General features: G+C 37.0%; 1 protein-coding gene across 1 annotated transcript in view; it reads left to right on the plus strand.

Moving 5' to 3' along the window:
- Positions 1 to 502: 502 nt before the first annotated feature.
- The window catches only part of LOC150090811 (myc box-dependent-interacting protein 1-like), a 250,695-nt gene continuing 232,511 nt past the window's right edge, over positions 503 to 18,686 (plus strand). The window contains exon 1 of the mRNA XM_090380153.1: positions 503 to 587. Within this exon, the coding sequence (XP_090236279.1) occupies positions 519 to 587 (69 nt within the window). The 5' untranslated portion in view covers positions 503 to 518. The remainder of the gene's footprint in view (positions 588 to 18,686) is intronic.

Consider the following 18,686-nt stretch of genomic DNA (forward strand, 5'->3'; position numbering starts at 1 on the left):
AAACGGTGCCGTCTGGGTGATGGTATCCATCTGAGAATAAGTAACATTACTCTTCTCCTCAGATGAAGCGTTACTTATTCGAAGTAGTGCAATATCATGGCAACTCGTTGTGAAGGCATTCACAATATGAGATATAACTTAAAACGATGCTGCTTTGCTAATATTCTGTTCATTCAGATTTGTCTATGCATTATTGATGCTCTCGCACTATACTTATACATAGAATTTGAATCTGTATGCAGGTCAAAGCACGTAACGTTTATTATGTAAAGTAAAAATAAAGTGGTTTACTACTTTATTTTTACTTTTACAAGATATGTTACAGTTAATAAAAAAGTCGCAATGAAAGGGAATAATCTTGTGATTCTATGAAGCGAATTTATTATTTTAAAAATAAGTGTTAAAGCTGTTAGTTCCGATTCTTAAATGCCACCGTCATTGGTGTTAAGAGTATATTTTTTCATTTTTTGGTTATTATTATTTTTTTTTAAATGAACGACGTGTTGACACCTAGTATCATGGCAGATGGTAGGCAAGGTTCATTTGCTAAAGTTGTGCAGAAACATGCAGGCCGTTATAGAGAAAGGGTGAGTTGAAATTATTGGTAAGGAAATGGCTGATTAACGACGAGATATTTTAATGTAATCCATATAACACAGTATTAGTTTAGAAATGTCACCCATAGTGGAAGTGGAATGTCCTGGGGGCGGTGAAATAAAAAATAGATGGTTTTAATTTCGTATTCGGGTAAGTGTTATTTTTCTATAATTTTGCTGTCCTTAAAAGTGAAAAATAGTTTGAGCTATGTAACATAGTTGACCCAAAATTCATTTGGGATTGAAGGTAAGAAATTTTCAATGTGTTGTTACCTTTACAGTAGCAAAGTATACATCTCCAAGGTAATGAAATGTAAACATAGCCAAATGTCAGTGCCGATCGCTTACAGTCAACTTATCATACATCAGTTGATGTTAAAGTTTGTTAAAATAATATAAATATTGGCGTATTATTTTACAGTTGTATTGGTTTGTGTTGTGGATCTCTCCGAAGTAATTACGTGATGATACTAGTAATGTCGAAATAATACCAAAAGATTAAGTGGGTGTAATCTTCCTGGTTCTCCTGTACGAATACTGGTTTTTACTTCTTAAAATGGCAAGCCTCTGGCAGATCGACCAGGGTCATATTAGTGCAAATAGAATAGATTTGTTTTATTTTTTAAATTTCACAGAATCGAGCAAAATGGGACAGATAAATGCAGAATATATGAAATATCACTATTTTAATAACAATAATGAAGTTAGTTAACTTGTTTTCAGTTGATTTTGGAGGGAAGTAAAGTACACTACAGTACATTAATTAGTACAATAATTTGACTAAGATATAAAAGACAAGTTATGATAATTAAAACACATTAATTAAAAAGACGTATTTTTCATTACCTGTAAATATTAATTTCATCCATGTAGAGTTAATATATAGAGTTAATTATTAAATTCAGAAGCATTTTCATTGCATTGTTGACCATAGGCACCAAACATCAGTTTATTAATTATAAAATTTTTGTTATTACAGAGATTATTATCTAAGCATATTTATACGTATGCTCATTATTATATAATGAAAGTTCCTTTGAAATTTACAAAACACAGTCTTTCCTTCATTTCCACAAAGAAATGATCATAAATGGTTACTACAATAATAATTCCAGTTCAATTGATAAAATTGCTAGAGTGTTTAATATGGCTTTAGATATTCTTGATTGTAAATAATTTGCATGAAAAAAGAATGTTCTATAATGTAATTTATGATTAGTATGTGTATGAATATTTTCAGTGCAGTTTCAGTAGTTTATAAGTCTATTATATGCATCCATTTGTATTTAGTACTGTACTATTTGCATATAGTACTGTTCCCTCCCTCCTGATCTCAACAGGATTAAATGTTCTTGAAAATGCAAGTATTCATCATTAAAGGTATTCTCATTGTTTTATGGAAAGCATTTACAAAGATGGACAGCACATTTTTTTTTTTTCATTTCAGCTTGACTTGATTTGGTTAATTAATATACCATTAATATTTTATATGCGAACATTTTTTTTTTTCTAATTCAACCCTAAAGCCAGTCAGAATGACAGTGTTCCAATTCATAACTGATTATATTAGTGCAATTTTGTGGATCATCATCCATTGATGAAAAAATAACTGATTCGGTTTGATCATCGTTTTTTTCCTCAATAATTACTACTCTCAAAAATTTGCTGATCTAAGAAGGTGCCTGTAGAAGAATTCAGTGCTGTCTAAATTTCCATAAGCCTTTCAGGTGCACAAAGTTAGGTTACAGTTTGATTAAATTATTCTCAGAACAGTGTTCAAAAGTCCCAGAATAAGTCTGAACACTGATGTTTTAAAATATTGTATTTTTCATTCATCACTGAAAATAAAGTGTATTTATTTTGTAGCTCTCATTGTTATAAAATGAAAATAATATGCTGTATTAATTCTACATATTAATTTATTATTTGTTGAATTTCATTTCCTTCTATATTCTGTGTTTTCATATTTCTTCTTTGCTCATCATACAAAATAGTTCTTTAATCAGCAATTTTCAGTACAGGAATCCCTTACCAATCAAAACAAAGTGGAGTAGAAATTGTTGAAATTGAACATAAGAAAGACATCTGTGGTGGATGGGATCTATTTAGTTATATTAAAGGAAGCAGCAAAGGAAGTTAGAAAACTCTTAGCCATAATTATGAAAGCTTCCTTGGATTCAGGGGTGGTCCCCGTGGACTGGAGATGTGCAAATGTATCCCCAATTCGCAAAGATGATGGGGATCAAAGAGTGACATGAGTAATTACAGATCTGTTAGTTTAACTTCTGTTCCAGGGACATTAATGGAGGCACTGGTTAAGGAAGCAATGAAGGATCATCTAGACAAGACTGCAGTTATAGTTCAGACACAGCATGGGTTTGTTAAGGGGAAGTCTTGTCTGACTAATTTGGGATATTATGATGTGGTCACAAAAGAACTGGATCAAAAAAATAATTTTGATATCATATACTCGGATTTTAGGAAAGCTTTTGATACTTTGGCACATAGAAGATTACTGTACAAATTAGAGCAGTATGGCATTAAGCTGACCTCCTCAAACATACAAAATATCTGTTTGAGGAGGTCACCAGCTGGCAGTCCACCACTGATTTTTTACAGACCGTCACTGATATGACTCTAAGTGAATATATTATATTTAATGCATCTCTCTTTGTGGTCTATAATAAAAGGAAATGAAAATATGTTACCTTATATCTACTTGACATTTGATTAATTTTATGCAAAAAAAAAAAAAAAGGGATCGGGACCATGATCACTTGCATTTTTTTGCTATTATGGATGACAAATAAAATAAATTGGTATACCACTGGTATATAAGATACTGATCAGTGTGTCACTGAAAGCGTACAATGTAAACAATTCCCCCTCTCTCTGCTCTACACACTAGCAAGGTGGATTTACCGAGGTACAGTGGCACAATTGTTCCAGATTTACTAAGGCTGCAGGGGACCTTGGAACAAAGAAATTACTGTTGTTTCAGGCTTTTACAGCCTTAGAAAAATTATAAGCCCTCAAAAATTATATGCACCAAGGTTCCTAGACTGTCTAAATCCAGCATTGAACACTAGTCCCTTCTGGGTAGCAGGGTGGTTATAATCACCATCCTCCCACATAGGGTGGAAAAGGCTTGAGTTTAAATCCCATCAGTAATGAGGAATTTTTACAAGCTTTTTTCACAAGTGGCCTGAGTTAGTCAGTCTCGGGTGAGAGTTTAATTTTTTTTTTTTTTTTTTCACCATGGAAACTTGAGATTTTTGTTTAGCAAACCAACCAAAGAATATTTACAATTAACTGCAATATATTAATGCCTCATATCCTTAGTTGCTTCAGTGCTTAAGATACACCTTATCATCAACTAATTTCACCTGTGTGATCTCTGGATGGTGGAAACAATAATTGTCATTCTGTTTAAGGAGACTGGACTGAACTGAGTGTATGTTAAAAAAAAAAAAAAAAGTGTGGATTATAAAATTTTGGTTACACAGTTTTATATTTTACAAATATAAAACTGTGTTAATCACAAATCTGTGCGTTGAGATTAATACAAACAAAAGGAGATGTACACTGAGTTTTGCATTAACAGTACCTCCTTAAATGCCTCATGGGGCTACCTTTTGCCATAATACAGCCTGTATACATCTTGGTGTGGACTCCACAAGGCATTGCATGGTGTCCTCTGGTGGTGCTACCCATGCATTGCACAATGTCCAGTAATGCTAGCACTTGTCAGCTGGATGGTTGTAATATCAAATGTCCTTTTCAGTAGTTACCATACATGCAAAATTAGATTGAGAACGAGAGAGTTGGATGACCATGGAGGAGAATTCAATAATATGTTATTGCAACCAGTCACAATCTTCTAGGCCATGTGGTATGACCTTGTTGCCATCCTTGTTGATAGATGGCAGAGTTATGCGGATACTCTGTCTTCATGAATGGATGTACTTGGTAGCCAATGATAGAAAGGTAATTGTTCCCATCGAGCCATTGATTAATGATGATCAGAGGATCCAAGGCATTCGACAAAAACAGTCTCCAAGCCATAACACCACCTCCTCCAGCCAGCTGTGCATCCAGGTGCTATGGCATTGTGTTGCTTTTACCAAATGCAGATACACCCATTAGCGTTAAAGAATTGGAAGCAGGATTCATCAGACCAGTTGACAGATTCTCGCATGTCAGTGGTCTAGTGCTGGTGCTTACATGCCCATGCAAAGCATAGCTTCTTGTGTCTTGCATTGAGCCAGGATACTTGTGACAATTGTCAGCTGCCATAGACTATACAAGCTAATATCCAGTGCATGGTCCATGTGGATATTGCATTAGCATTAGTAGAGGCATATGGTGCAAGAGAACAAGCTTATACATCATCAGCAAAAAAAAAAAAAAAAAAACTTCCCACTTCACCCATCCATTCACTCCAAAAGTTTGACCAGTTCCTTGAATTTTTTTTAAGATATTGACTTCCACAACCACAGTTGGAAGTTGGTTCCAGCAGTCAACCACCCGCTGATTAAAGGCAAATTTCTGCACATCTGTTCTATAACTGTCTTTCCTCAATTTGAATTTATACCCCATTAAGTGTGCAATCTGAATAAGAGGAAGAATTGGTCTTGCTATTACTATGTTGTACTGCATGGTTAGCCAAGCCACTGTGCTGTTTTGCTCTGTGTTACAGGATGAGACACATGATGCTCACAAAGGGTGTTAATCACATGTGGCTGTCCTATATGTAATCTATGGCAGGTTCTACTGCTGTTAAGTCAGTCATGATAGACTGATTATGCACTTAATTGTGTTGACTATGTCGAGATACTGGCATCTGCACATTTTGCCCCCATAATCATTCCATATTCACTGTTGGAAAGATCTCAATTCCGATCCATCCTTCCTTGCAGACACTCAAAAATGGATTCTCCATGTGTGTGAACTACAATCTTATTTCAGCCATTGCTGACTTTTCAGAGTAAAATGCAAAAACTTTGGGAGGTGCATTATGGCCACAGAAGCCGATACACCAACAAAAAAAAAAAAAAAAATTCCTGACTGAGCCTTCACCATCATTAAAAGCTAGTCTATTTCTACATAACACATAAGGGGATGGTCTAATGCAAGGCCAACTCAGTGTATACTTATATATATATTATGAAGTAAATTAAAGAAAAATAAGTTTAGGGTAACCATCCTTCCTCAGTTTGAATAATTTGCCCCCTCATATGCATAGTCTGAGCAAGAGGAAGGATCCATTAGCATAAATTTTCTTCAAGCCTCACAGGTTTTTAGTCTCCAGACACTGCAATTTGCAGAACTGAAGCCTTTCTTGTTAACAGCACCCTTCGCCAATCTTGTTGCCCTTCTCTGTAACAGTTCCAGCAGTTCTCTAGACCTATATGCAGTATTCAAGATGTGGCCTGACCATTGCCTTATACATGGGATAATCATCTCATCCTCGCTAGCAAAGTTTCTGTATATCATTGACAATTTATTACAATAATTTTTTTTTTTTTTTTTTTTTTTGAGAGAGAGAGAGAATGATGATATCCAGCTCAGGACCCTGGGTGTGCCAAGCCCATACTCACCACATGTGAGCCCCTGGGGTTAACCTGCAATCCACTTAAGTCTTCAGATTCTTTATACTTTTATTCTTACTTCTGTTCTTTATTTCTAATAGTTCGGCATTTTATGCAATGACTGTTACACTTGACTAGTATTGTCAAATATTGTAGTATGAACCAGAGCTATAACGCTCAAATTTCACGTTTACTTGGGACTCTTGGGAATAAAATCCAATTTAACAACTATTGTAAACCTACAAAGAACGGTATGCTTTTGCATTACAACAGCTATCACCCATTCACCTAAAGTGATCTATTATCTTTAATCAATTTCTCAGTGCCTATAAATATTCAATGACTGAATCTGCTTTGGGCTCAGAAATACAAATATTAACCAGCAGATTCTTAAACAGGAGTTACTCCCTTGCTACAATAAACCGAATTAGGGTACAAGCCAAGGATAGGATACAAAAAATTACACTAACTAACAAAAATACTTTATTTCTATCGCATATGTTGAACAGTGGCACAAACAGCTTAACAGATTCTTTAAAGATACTGAATTTAAAATTGTTCCCAGTCCAATACGGAAATTACAGACTATACTGAACAATTGCCCAGTCTTTTCCTTGTTCGCAACACAAATGACCTGATATATGACATTTCTTGTGATGATTGCGACTTGTCTTACCAAGGTTCTAAGTGGTTTCCTCTGAATTTTTGTGTTAATCAACATGCGGCCTCAGTTCATGCTTCTAGTTCAGTGCATCAGAATTTGATGTGCTGAACTAGAAGCATGAACTTGGCTTCTATTCAATTCTTGAAATTCTGTTCAATGAGGCCAAAATACTTAGTATCCAACGTAATTATACGAGATGATTAATTGCAGAAACCATCAATTAAATTACATGAGAATTCTGTTAATGTTTGTCGGCCATATCTAATCTCTGATTTGTGGTTTTTTATGCACATGTGCGAAGACAAATAATCCCTATTTAAGTTTCATGCTTACCCCTATTTGGTAATTTTCATTCCTGTGATCACAACATACGGTCGAAAAGCGTTGTTAGTTTTAGGAAGAAAAATCGTTTTGCTAATTTTAAATTAATTTTTTACTTAATTTTTAATTGTGTTCATTTGATTGTTAATTTTTTTTCTGTAATGTAAGTTTTTTGATTTTTTAATTGTTTTCGTTTTAATTTCTGGAGAGTATCATATGGAAGTGTTCTACTTATATTGAGGTAAAATTCTCTTATTCTGTTACACATATATACATATTATATATAATAAAAGTATATAAAAGAATAAGCAAAAATTTCATAGTGAGAGAAAGCAGGGAATAAAAGGGAGAGAAAAGAACTCGGACCACTGATAATCAGGAAAACCCAACAACCAAGATGAATATTAGTTTATTGATAAAAGTAATGGAGAGAAAGAGAAATAGAGGAGTGAATAAATAGAAAAGGAATATTGTAGGAGTAAGGCAATGAAATAAATCTATATAGAAAAAAATATAATAAATATAAATATACTAGAAAGGAATATTGCTGCATAACTTACACCCTTGGTGTCTTTTTCAGTGTCAGCCCTCAAGATTTGAGGAAAAAACAACAATATCGTGGCTCTATTTTGATTGCAAAATACATGCAAAAGAGTTTAGGTCAATACAAAAGGAAATAAATGATGTGAATTTGGAGTAAATTTAGATAAAATTTAATGAAATTTAAGCCACAATGAAATTAAAAAGGGGGCGTATTATGTGGTAGGCATATAGTTTACGTTTGACACTTAGCATGCATGTACAACTACAGAAGAAATATATATAAAGCCGAAGAATTCGCCCAAACTGTCAAAGGTACAGGCATGAAAGAGAAAGTGGAAGTGGCTAAATATATATAGTGCAGACTAGCAACCTCTATTGATATGCTCCTCTGTTTTTCTGCCTCTCCATTACTTTTATCACTAAAACTGTGTGTGTGTGTGTGTGTGTGTGTGTGTGTGTGTTTACTTAGTTAGTTAAAATTTGTTAATATATATATATATATATATATACCGTAACAAACTTAACGACTTAACCGTAACAAATAATTAATACATAACTATAGTGGTACATGTGATACGGAAGTTGTATAAAGGGAACTCGTAGAAAACACTCGATACCGAAAAAATAAATATAGCGTTATAACTGTTTTGGGATATAACTTAAGGATTTAATTTTGTTCTGAAATTGAAATTTTATTGAATTAAATCGGAATCATGACTCAGACCAGAGCAGCAAAGCAAAAGGCTCAAGCTAATGGGAGTGCTGTGGCTCAGGGGAGAACTGAGGGGGGCAGTTGCCCTCTGAATCACAGTCTTTTAAAATGCACTGTTTGCTTGATGTTTGCGGAGCAGTCGGATACGGGACATGATACTGCCAAGGGGGAATGTCTTTGTGTGTGCACAATGTAAGGAAATCAGGCGACAACTCAGCGTTGTTATGGGCCTTTATGAGAGCTTGAAGGACAGGATGGATGCCCTCGAAGGAAATAAATTGAGGGCCCATCAAGCTCTCAGCTGCCCACATCAACGCCAGAGCTTGCACTTGGTCATCAGGCAACACAGAGGCAGCCCCCTAGGCAGAATGCGCTGGTCCCACAGGAACTAGTAGTGGTTGGTGACTCTATTGTCAGGGAAATGGAAAACATGCTTTGTAAAAAGGATAGGTGGAATAGGACCAGGGTATGTCTGCCAGGGGCAAAGGTTGATAACGTTGTAGAGCGGATATCATCTTTTAAGGGCACAAAAGGTGATATAGTTGTACACGTTGGCACTAATGATATTAAGAGTAGGAGACCGGCGGAATTACTTAGCAAGTACAGGTCACTGTTGAAAAAAAGCCGTGAATTAGGGTTGAATTTGAAAGTGTCTGCAATTCTGCCCAGACACGATAGGAGGGAGTATATGATGAGCGCCTTGTCGATCAATTCGGCCCTGGAGGGATTGTGCAAGGCTCAAGGGGTAGAATTTTTTTCAGCCTGGACTGTACTTGTTAACAGGAGAGATTGCTTCTACAGGGATGGGATACACTTAAATAGAAAGGGTGCAAGAATTTTTGCTGATGCTGTCGAGTCAATATTAGGAGGGTCGGAAAACTGCTAGTTGGGGGGGGATACAAGGACTAATAAATTAACAGTAGCCACTGGCAGAGGTGGAAGTGATTCTTGCACTGCTTCTATTGAAATGAGCAGAAGCCTGAAAAACAAGATGCAGGATATTTCAGAGACTGCTGGGAGTCTCTGCGGTACAAGTAAACACATGGGGTGTGTTAGGGTAGCTAGGAATAGAAACAGGTGCATGTATACCTGCGTGTACACCAATGCTAGGAGTTTGGTAAATAAATTTGATGAATTTGAGGTATTGCTCAAAAACATCAAAGGCAGATATTGTTGGGATATCAGAGACGTGGTGTCACACAGATATAAGGAATGCGGAACTGGAATTTGGGGAATACAATGTGTATAGAAAGGATAGACAGGACAGGAGGGGAGGAGGGGTTATGCTATTAGTTAAGAAACACATAAAATCCAAGGAAGTGAAGCCAGTCGACATCGATGGACAGGGCAGTGTCGAGTCAGTTTGGTGTGACATAAGCATAGGGAAATCAAAATTGAGAGTAGGTGTGTGCTATAGGCCTAATGACTCTGATGAGTATAATAAGATATTGTACAGGGAAATAGAGTGGGCCAGTAAATCAAAGAGTCTTATAATGGGGGATTTTAATTTCCCAGATATTGACTGGAATTTGTGGGTTGGTCACTCACACACTAGCAAGGCTTTTGTGGATTTATTGGATGATTGTTTTCTACATCAGCATGTTCGTGCGGCAACAAGAGGGAGCAATACTCTTGATCTGATTATCAGTAGTGATTCTTCATGCATTAAGAATCTGCAGATAAATGAACCACTAGGTGGCAGTGATCACAGTGTGTTGAAGTGGGATTTACTCAAGGAGGTAACTACCATCAGAGGTAAAGGGAAGGGTTTTTGTTTTCGTAAAGGCGACTATGAGGGCACAAAAGGTGATATAGTTGTACACGTTGGCACTAATGATATTAAGAGTAGGAGACCAGCGGAATTACTTAACAAGTACAGGTCACTGTTGAAAAAAAGCCGTGAAGTAGGGTTGAATTTGAAAGTGTCTGCAATTCTGCCCAGACACGATAGGAGGGAGTATATGATGAGAGCCTTGTCGATCAATTCGGCCCTGGAAAGATTGTGCAAGGCTGAAGGGGTAGAATTTTTTTCATCCTGGACTGTACTTGTTAACAGGAGAGATTGCTTCTACAGGAATGGGATACACTTAAATAGAAAGGGTGCAAGAATATTTGCTGATGCTATCGAGCCAGTGTTAGGTGGGTCGGAAAACTGCTAGCTTGGGGGGAGACAAAGACTAATGGATTAACAGTAGCCACTGGCAGAGGTGAAAGAGATTCTTGCACTGCTTCTATTGGAATGAGCAGAAGCCTGAAAAACAAGATGCAGGATATTTCAGAGACTGCTGGAAGTCATTGCGGTACAAGTAAACACATGGGTTGTGTTAGGGTAGCTAAGAATAGAAACAGGTGCATGTATACTTGCGTGTACACTAATGCTAGGAGTTTAGTAAATAAATTTGATGAATTTGAGGTATTACTCAAAACATCAAAGGCAGATATTGTTGGGATATCAGAGACGTGGTGTCACACAGATATAAGGAATGCAGAACTGGAATTTGGGGAGTAAAACGTCTACAGACAGGATAGGAAGGGAGGAGGGGTTATGCTATTAGTTAAAAAACACACAAAATCCAAGGAAGTGAAGCCAGTTGACATCGCTGGACAGTGCAGTGTTGAGTCAGTTTGGTGTGACATAAGCATAGGTAAATCAAAATTGAGAGTAGGAGTGTGCTATAGGCCTAATGACTCTGATGAGTATAATAAGACACTGTACAGGGAAATAGAATGGGCCAGTAAATCAGAGAGTCTTATAATGGGGGATTTTAATTTCCCAGATATTGACTGGAATTTGTGGGTTGGTCACTCACACACTAGCAAGGCTTTTGTGGATTTATTGGATGATTGTTTTCTACACCAGCATGTCCGTGAGGCAACAAGAGGGAGCAGTACTCTTGATCTGATTATCAGTAGTGATTCTTCATGCATTAGGAATCTGCAGATAAATGAACCACTGGGTGGCAGTGATCACAGTGTGCTGAAGTGGGATTTACTCAAGTAGGTAACTACCATCAGAGGTAAAGGGAAGGGTTTTTGCTTTCGTAAAGGCGACTATGATGGTCTGAGACAGTATTTAAATTCTATACAGTGGGACCAACTGATGATGTTACCAACAGCAAATTCAAAATGGGAAGCATTCAAGGAACTAATCTTGGAAGCTACCAGGCTTTACATACCAACCAAGAAATATTGTTCAAGGTTCAGGCCTAAATGGTTGTCAGATGAACTAATGAGACATATGGCAGAGAAGAAAAATGCATGGGATACATACAAATTAATGGGTGACGTGGAAGCCTATGATAGATATAAGTTGGTCTGTAACCAAGTCACAAAGGAGATTAGGCAGGCAAAGGCAGATTATGAGAAATCCTTGGCAAAGGATGCAAAGAAAAACAGAAAAGAGTTCTTTACCTATTTAAACTCAAGAAGGAAAGGGATGAATCAGATTGGTCCACTGGATGTTGATGGTTCAACAGTTGAGGATCCAGCTCAGGTGGCTAACAATCTAAACGAGTATTTTGCATCTACATTCACACATGAGGAGTTATTCAGGAAGGGGAATATCGTAAGTGAAGTAAACATTGGCAGTGAGCTAGATGATTTTCTAATAACTGAGAGGAAAGTGGAGGAGAAATTGTTGAGGATAAACATAAAAAAGGCACCCGGGGTGGATGGGATCTATCCAGTTATATTAAAGGAGGCAGCAAAGGAAGTAAGCAAACCCCTAGCCATAATTATGAGAGCTTCTTTGGACTCAGGGGAGGTACCCATGGACTGGAGATGTGCAAATGTAACCCCAATTCACAAAGGAGGATCAAAGTTGACACAAGTAATTATAGACCTGTTAGTTTAACTTCGGTTCCAGGAAAATTAATGGAGGCACTGGTTAAAGAAGCACTGCAGGATCATCTGGACAAGAATTCAGTTATAGCTCAGACACAGCATGGGTTTGTTAAGGGCAGATCTTGTCTGACCAATTTGATTGGATACTATGATGTAGTCACAAAAGAACTGGATGCAGGGAATAACTTTAATATTATATATTTGGATCTTAGAAAGGCTTTTGATACTGTTGCGCATGGAAGACTGCTGCACAAATTGGAGAAGTGTGGCATTCGAGGCAAATTGCTGCTATGGATAAAGGGATGGTTGAGTGGCAGAAGACAGAGAGTGGTAATCAATGGACACTGCTCAACGTGGACTAATGTTATTAGTGGAGTTCCTCAGGGTTCAGTGTTGGGTCCATTGTTGTTTTCTGTATTTATAAATGATATTGATGATGGTGTATCAGGCTTAATGTCCAAGTTTGCAGACGATACAAAGGTTGGCAGGGTTGTTAAGGACACTACTGATACTATGCTGCTGCAACAGGATCTGGAAAGGTTGAGCAGATGGGCTGAGAGGTGGCAAATGAAGTTTAACATTGACAAATGTAAAGTACTACATATGGGAAACAGTAACCCTAGATCAACGTATCAACTCTGTGGTACTACGCTGACAGTGGTAGAGAATGAAAAGGAAATGGGGGTAATTGTGCAGGCAGATATGAAGTTCTCTGAGCAGTGCAGACGAGCTGCAAGGGTAGCTCATGGTGTCTTGTCAATGATATACAGGAATTTTTCTAGCAGGGACAGGGATGTGATTATTCCCTTGTATAAGGCATTGGTCAGGCCACACCTTGAGTACTGTATACAGGTCTGGAGGCCTCATTTCAAGAAGGATGTAGGGCTGATGGAACGATTACAGAGAAGGGCAACAAGATTAGTGAATGGAACAAAGGGTTGCTCTTACGAAGAAAGGCTTAAGTTTTGCAAATTACAGAGCCTGGAGACTAGGCATCGCCGAGGTGATCTGATAGAGGTGTACAAGGCTTTGAATGGCTTGAGCATGCTCAATGCCGATGGGATTCTTCCTCTTGCTCAGAATAATCACCTGAGAGGGCATAAATTCAAATTGAGGAAGGACGGATGTCGGATAGATGCGCGGAAATTCGCCTTTAGCCAGCGGGCAGTTGGTTTGTGGAATAGACTTCCATCGCTTGTTGAAGTTGATAGCCTAAACAAATTTAAGGCTCAGCTGGACAGGTATTTTGAACGAATTGAGGGGTGAAATGGGAGTAGTGTTTTTTTTTTTTTTTTTTTTTTGGCTGATGCTGAATAAGCTTGCTTTCTTGCATCATATGCCTCTACTAATGCTAATGCTAATGATGGTCTAAGACAGTATTTAAATTCTATACAGTGGGACCAACTGATGATATTACCAACAGCAAACTCAAAATGGGAAGCATTCAAGGAACTAATCTTGGAAGCTACCAGGCTTTACATACCAACTAAGAAATATTGTTCAAGGTTTAGGCCTAAATGGTTGTCAGATGAACTAATGAGACATGTGGCAGAGAAGAAAAATGTATGGAATACATACAAATTAATGGGTGACATGGAAGCCTATGATAGATATAAGTTGGTCTGTAACCAAGTCACAAAGGAGATTAGGCAGGCAAAGCAGACTATGAAAAATCCTTGGCAAAGGATGCAAAGAAAAACAGAAAAGAGTTCTTTACCTATTTAAACTCAAGAAGGAAAGGGATGAATCAGATTGGTCCACTGGATATTGATGGTTCAACAGTTGAGGATCCTGCTCAGGTGGCTAACAATCTAAATGAGTATTTTGCATCTACATTCACGCATGAGGAGTTATTCAGGAAGGAGAATGACGTAGATAAAGTAAACATTGGCAGTGAGCTAGATGATTTTGTAATAACTGAGAGGAAAGTGGAGGAGAGATTGTTGAGGATAAACATAAAAAAGGCACCTGGGGTGGATGGGATCTATCCAGTTATATTAAAGGAGGCAGCAAAGGAAGTAAGCAAACCCCTAGCCATAATTATGAGAGCTTCTTTGGACTCAGGGGAGGTACCCATAGACTGGAGATGTGCAAATGTAACCCCAATTCACAAAGGAGGATCAAAGGCTGACACAAGTAATTATAGACCTGTTAGTTTAACTTCTGTTCCAGGTAAATTAATGGAGGCACTGGTTAAAGAAGCACTGCAGGATCATCTAGACAAGACTTCAGTTATAGGTCAGACGCATCATCGTTTTGTTAAGGGCAGGTCTTGCCTGACCAATTTGATTGGATACTATGATGTAGTCACAAAAGAACTGGATGCAGGGAATAACTTTGATATTATATATTTGGATCATAGAAAGGCTTTTGATACTGTTGCACATGGAAGACTGCTGCACAAATTGGAGCAGTGTGACATTGGAGGCAAATTGCTGCTATGGATAAGGGGATGGTTGAGTGGCAGAAGACAGAGAGTGGTAATCAATGGACACTGCTCAACGTGGACTAATGTTATTAGTGGAGTTCCTCAGGGTTCAGTGTTGGGTCCGTTGTTGTTTTCGGTATTTATGAATGATATTAATGATGGTATATCAAGTTTAATGTCCAAGTTTGCAGATGATACAAAGGTTGGCAGGGTTGTTAAGGACACTACTGACGCTATGCTGCTGCAATAGGATCTGGAAAGGTTGAACAGATGGGCTGAGAGGTGGCAAATGAAGTTTAACATTGACAAATGTAAAGTACTACATATGGGAAACAGTAACCACAGAGCAATGTATCAACTCTGCGGTACTACACTGACAGTGGTGGAGAATGAAAAGGACCTAGGGGTAATTGTGCAGGCAGATATGAAGTTCTCTGAGCAGTGTAGACGAGCTGCAAGAGTAGCTCATGGTGTCTTGTCAATGATATACAGGAATTTTTCTAGCAGGGATAAGGAAGTGATTATTCCCTTGTATAAGGCAATGGTTAGGCCACATCTTGAGTACTGTATACAGGTCTGGAGGCCTCATTTCAAGAAGGATGTAGAGCTGCTGGAACGGGTACAGAGAAGGGCAACAAGATTAGTGAATGGAACAAAGGCTTGTTCTTACGAAGAAAGGCTTAAGTTTTGCAAATTACAGAGTCTGGAGACTAGGCACCGGCGAGGTGATCTGATAGACGTGTATAAGGCTTTGAATGGTTTGAGCATGCTCAATGCCAATGTGATTCTTCATCTTGCTCAGAATAATCACCTGAGAGGGCATAAATTCAAATTGAGGAAGGATGGATGTCGGATAGATGTGCGGAAATTTGCCTTTGGCCAGCGGGTGGTTGGTTGGTGGAACCGACTTCCATCACTTGTTGTTGAAGTTGATAGCCTAAACAAATTTAAGGCTCAACTGGACAGATATTTCGAATGAATGGAGGGGTGAAATGGGAGTGGTGTGTTTTTTTTTTTTTTTTTTTGACTGATGCTGAATAAGCTTGCTTTCTTGCATCATATGCCTCTACTAATGCTAATGCTAATATATCTAAATAAGTAATAAAGATAAGAAAAATCAAATAAAGGAAGAAAATCAACATTGGTGGCTGCAAAGGATTGTTTACTATATGCTGCAGAAATATAATCAGAATATAAAATAAAAATATGCCATTTATAACTACAGCAACAAATGAAAAGGTGTAGAATAAATCAAGATAAATGGTGTTTCAGCTGCTCCTGAATGCACTCCTAAAATAATTTAGAAAAAATGCCAATTAATATGAAACTAAATAATACAAATTTACATATTGAATAAGATAGCTGTGTGGTGTCTTAATCAAGGGGAACAAAAGAGAAAAACTTTACTGGATTTGTGCATTCATATATGAAGTCCTGTAAGCAGAGCAAATGGTCTGCTTGGTTAGCTCATGAGGTTTTGTCAATGGTATACAGGAATTTTGGCAGCAAGAATAATCAGGTATTCATTAGAACATATATGGCAGTAATAAGGCCACACCTTGAGTACTGCATAAAGGTCTGGAAACTATTTTATGAAGGATGTGGATCTGTTGGAATGGATACAGAACAGAGCAGATTAATGAGGGGAACAAAATGGTACTCCTACCAAGGCAGACTTCAGTTCTGTAAACTGTAGCATGTGAAAACTAGTAGAGGGTTTCTTTTTTTTTTTTTTTTTTTTTTTTTTTCACTGATATTGGCACTGTAATAGAGGAATTTAGTTCTTCAGGTATCTTGCCTGTGTTGTTAATGTTGTTTAGCAATTTGGTTAGTACTTTAAATCCTTCATCTCCTATATTTTGATTAGTTCTATTAGGGTGTTGTTTGTTTCTGTGGCTTTCCTTTCCTTCATATCTCTGGCATATTTCTCTTCTTCATAATATTTGGGCCCTTCGCATTGTCCTCCTGTTCTTGGTCTGCTCTTTGGTCATAATATAGTGATTTTTTTTAGATATTTATGCCAAATAATTTTTCTTTCTTTTTTTGTCAGGTGTTGCTTATTTTTTATGCATTCTGCTCTTACCTTATGCTTCCCAGTTATTTTTTTTTTGATTCTTTTGTGTAATTCCATTAGTTGTATGTTTTTGTATATCATCCACTCCTTTACATCTTTTTTTAAACTGTGCTTCTTTTAGTTTGTTAATTTCTTTTCTTATCCTATTATCTATTGTTTTATACTTGCTAGGATTTGTATTTCTGTGTATTTTTTCTTTCTTCTGTTAAGGCTAAAATCTTCTTTCATCAACTGTGAAAGTATAGTATAAGTATAGTGCTGTAAGGCAATGTAATTTATATGCATCACATGCATTTTTCTTGTGACAGAGAAGAAAAATGTGTGTGATGTATATAAATGATCAGGTGATCAGAAGCCTGTGGCGGATATAAACTAGTCTGCAATCAAGTCACAAAGGAGGTTAGGCAAACTAAGACAGATTGTGAGAAGTCTCATGCAAAGAAAAGCAGAAAAAGACTTCTTTACTTATATTAACAGTAGAAGGAATGGATTGTATCATGTTGGTCCACTCAGTGTCAGTTTAACTGTTGCTGACAAACTGAATAGATATTTTGCATCTACATTCACATGTGGGGAATTTTTAGGAAAGGAGATGCCAGAACTTGATTAAACTTAAATAAGTAGCTAAATGATTTTGTGATAAGTTAGAGAAATTGTTGAAGCAAAACATAAAAAAAATACTCTGAGTGGATGCGATATATCCAATTATATTAAGGGAGGCAGGAAAAGGTTCTGAATAATGCAAACAGGCTTTCAGGACATCTCCTGGGGTGTTATCAATGATATGCAGAATCTTTTCTAGCAGGAATAAGGAGGTGATTATCCCATTTGTACAAGGCAATGGTTAGGCTGCATCTTGAGCACTGCATACAGGCAAGGCCGTACTTACACTTCTTGGAGCTCAAGGTGCTAAACTCTTGCAGGGGCCCCCTTAAAAGATACCAGAGGCAAAAAAAAAAAACTTGAATATATAAATATGATCAGAAAAAAAAAACAATTATTTTTACCGATCTGTTTAAACACAAACGTTGTAATACTGCAAAATATAATGAAGAGCACTGAACTAAACTGTTGTGTCGCAGCAGCCAATGAAGGTATAATAACACACAGCTTTGGCGGGTCATCACATGGTCAGCAAATCGACTTCCATTGCCGTGTTTTGTGACCAGTGTCTGCTGCCCTTCCACAAGTAGCTCCTCATTTCACATCATGATGCTGGGTGAACCTATAAATTTCCCCCCCCCCCACCTGAATCGAACCCTGGGCCACCTGTACTGTCAGAACCGAGCTACGGGCGAGCCCAACAACGATAAAGTATAATACACAAATAAGTATGACAAATTAGAGTAATTACTAATTTTATTACAAAAACAATATCAAAAATTGTGTTACAAAAATATTACAAAAACATTCACATCTTGTTTGTCAGCAGTAAATAATAGCAGGTACATTATAAAATAGCAATGCAATAGCTAAATTATGAGTTCACACAATTTATTTGCATCACTATTTTTTCCTTGGCTTTACCTTGGCAAAAATATCCATTAAATCATCGTAATTATGCTATTTACTAGTTCAGATTCAATAAATAACAATGACAAATTGCTAATTTTATCTTGAATTAAATGGATATTCCTCAAATAATTTTTTACTCGTTTGAAAAAAGAATGACTATTCCCCGCTTGCATTACTAACCGCTTTGTTAAAAATATTTTTAATATTTTTTCAACGTAGGGAAATGTAGATCTTAGTCCATTAATAATGATATTCTTTCATATTGTTGCCAATATTTTCTCCTTTAATAAACAGTAAAAATTGGATAACTTCATCTTTAAACTTTTCTGAGTCAGTGTCATTTTTATATATACATACTTATTAATTTATTGATATTAGTGTTGAATTCGGGTTCATCTA

Source organism: Mastigoproctus giganteus, chromosome 1 (assembly GCF_048544385.1).
Source record: "Mastigoproctus giganteus isolate SK-2022 chromosome 1, ASM4854438v1, whole genome shotgun sequence".
Classification (NCBI taxonomy): Eukaryota; Metazoa; Arthropoda; class Arachnida; order Uropygi; family Thelyphonidae; genus Mastigoproctus; species Mastigoproctus giganteus.